General features: G+C 44.0%; 1 protein-coding gene across 1 annotated transcript; it reads right to left on the minus strand.

Annotated features, from left to right (window-relative positions):
* Positions 1–952: 952 nt before the first annotated feature.
* LOC119805282 (eukaryotic translation initiation factor 4E-like) lies at positions 953–1,605 on the minus strand. Its single transcript, XM_038317215.1, is given in 2 exon segments — positions 953–1,281; positions 1,284–1,605. Coding segments are annotated over 2 exon segments (651 nt in total).
* Between the last annotated feature and the right edge of the window lie 318 nt (positions 1,606–1,923).

Genomic DNA, 1,923 nt, shown 5'->3' on the forward strand with positions numbered 1-1,923 from the left:
AGAAATAAAGAAGGGGGAACCCATGCTAGCAGCAGGAGAGAGAGGATGGGCTGAAGTTGCAATTTGTAGCATTCCTCTCACCTTAGCTGTGTCATAGACGGGTATATTGAATGGCTGGTCAGCCTTGGGGATTTCCTCAGGTGTTGATTCTTCCCTGTCTTTGGGTGTCTCTTTCTTCACTTTTTCGGGACCTCAGTTTGGACAAAATGCTTCCATTCCTGCCTTAAATCCATAGAAACTCAGACAGCACCTCTACCCCATCACACTCGTAATCCCTACTCTACCACATCTGTAAGGAGCACATTTTTTTGTTTGCACAAATTTAATGTTTATTCCACCTTTCTGTCATATTCCTGGATCCTTCACCAATGTTACATGAGGAAAAAAAACAAAAGCAAAACAAATGAAAAACTGAAATCAGAGTCAGTAATTTTATCCAAGGAGGGAAGCAAATAAATTAAACTCTAGCAGCCATCAGCAAGAGGCCAGCAAGGAGAACGCTGTGGAAGGACATGACGTTGCTAGAAAACTGCAGACTTTCACCAGCAAAACACGCTCCTGCAGGGAGTGGAGCAGAAACAGATCGTTTCCTGCTAAGGTAACAGAAATGTGAGTTCTTTTACGAATACTGTGGAAAGGCAAATGTGTGTATCATGGTAATTCTACCCAGCTGTTACAGTGTGGGACAGGAACACACCTGAGGATTCTGGGGTGGTGTATACGGTAATTCTTTGATTGGGGTAGTGAACACACTAGCAAAAATTGGGGGGAGGAAGGGAAGAAATGAACACAGAGGTACAAGACAAAGGCGAATGAGACTTCTCTTATATCTTAGCAACATTTAGATGGAATCAAACTTCAGTGCAGTCCACTCTGCTTAGATGAGGCTTTGGTTCAGCTCCCAATCATCATTGTATGATGCAGTCTCCTGCGAGAACACTCAGGTGTCTTCTTAAACAACAAACCTATTTTTAGTGGTGGAGCCGCTCTTTGTAGCTGCATCTGCGTGGGACTGATAACCAATTACTGTCTTTGAAGGAAGTCCTAACCTTTCCTTGTATACCCTCCCTATGTGTGTGACTGCGTCTCTGTTTTCACACTCAGTAGTCCATATTGCTCTCTTATCACCTTTACCTCTAACACTGACAACAGTACCACATACATCATCGCTGTAGTCATCAAAAGATTCTCCAATAAGGCACAGCAGTGTCTCTAGCCAAAAGCGATCAAGGTCACTTCGTCTCTGCTGCTTGTTCAATGTAATTAGCCATCGACCACCCGTTTGTTCTTCTCATCTTCCCACGTAGGCTCAATACCATCCTTAAAAAGTGAGTAGTCACAGCCAGGCATTAAATTACTAGAAAACTGGATATGGTTGTATAGAGCCCAAAAGTCTTCAATGTTATCAAACTTACAGATCAATTGAAGGTTTGCTTGCCAAGTTTTGCTTTTATCATTTTTAAAAAACCAGAGTGCCCACCTGTTCTGGAGAGGGTGTTTGATATAGTGCTCTGGGTTGACAACCTCCTGACTAGATTCTATTTTCTCCTCTTCCGCATGTGGGGGATTAGAAGTAGGGGTGGTTTCGGGTTCCACAGTCACCATCTTACATCGATCTGATGGCACCACGGGGACATTTCTTGTATCTACATTGAGAGTCCCTTTGAGTTCTGTATGGTCGTGGACCAGTTCTCTAAAAGTAGAGAAAGCAGAGTTTAATTGGGGTTAAGTTTTCAGACGTTTAGATTCCCTAAAGGTGGAGCAATGGCAGGGCAGGAGGAACAGCTGACCAAGCACACATCTCAAAGGAGAAGCAGGAAGCAGGGAGCCCACTGGTAAAGGCAGGAGTCTTTTGGAACCTCAAGCCTTGCCTGCAGGGACACAGTGCCTCCCAGAAGGAAAGACATCTGTGATGGTAAGCTT

The sequence above is a fragment of the Arvicola amphibius genome, chromosome X (genome assembly GCF_903992535.2).
Source record: "Arvicola amphibius chromosome X, mArvAmp1.2, whole genome shotgun sequence".
In the NCBI taxonomy this organism is placed as follows: Eukaryota; Metazoa; Chordata; class Mammalia; order Rodentia; family Cricetidae; genus Arvicola; species Arvicola amphibius.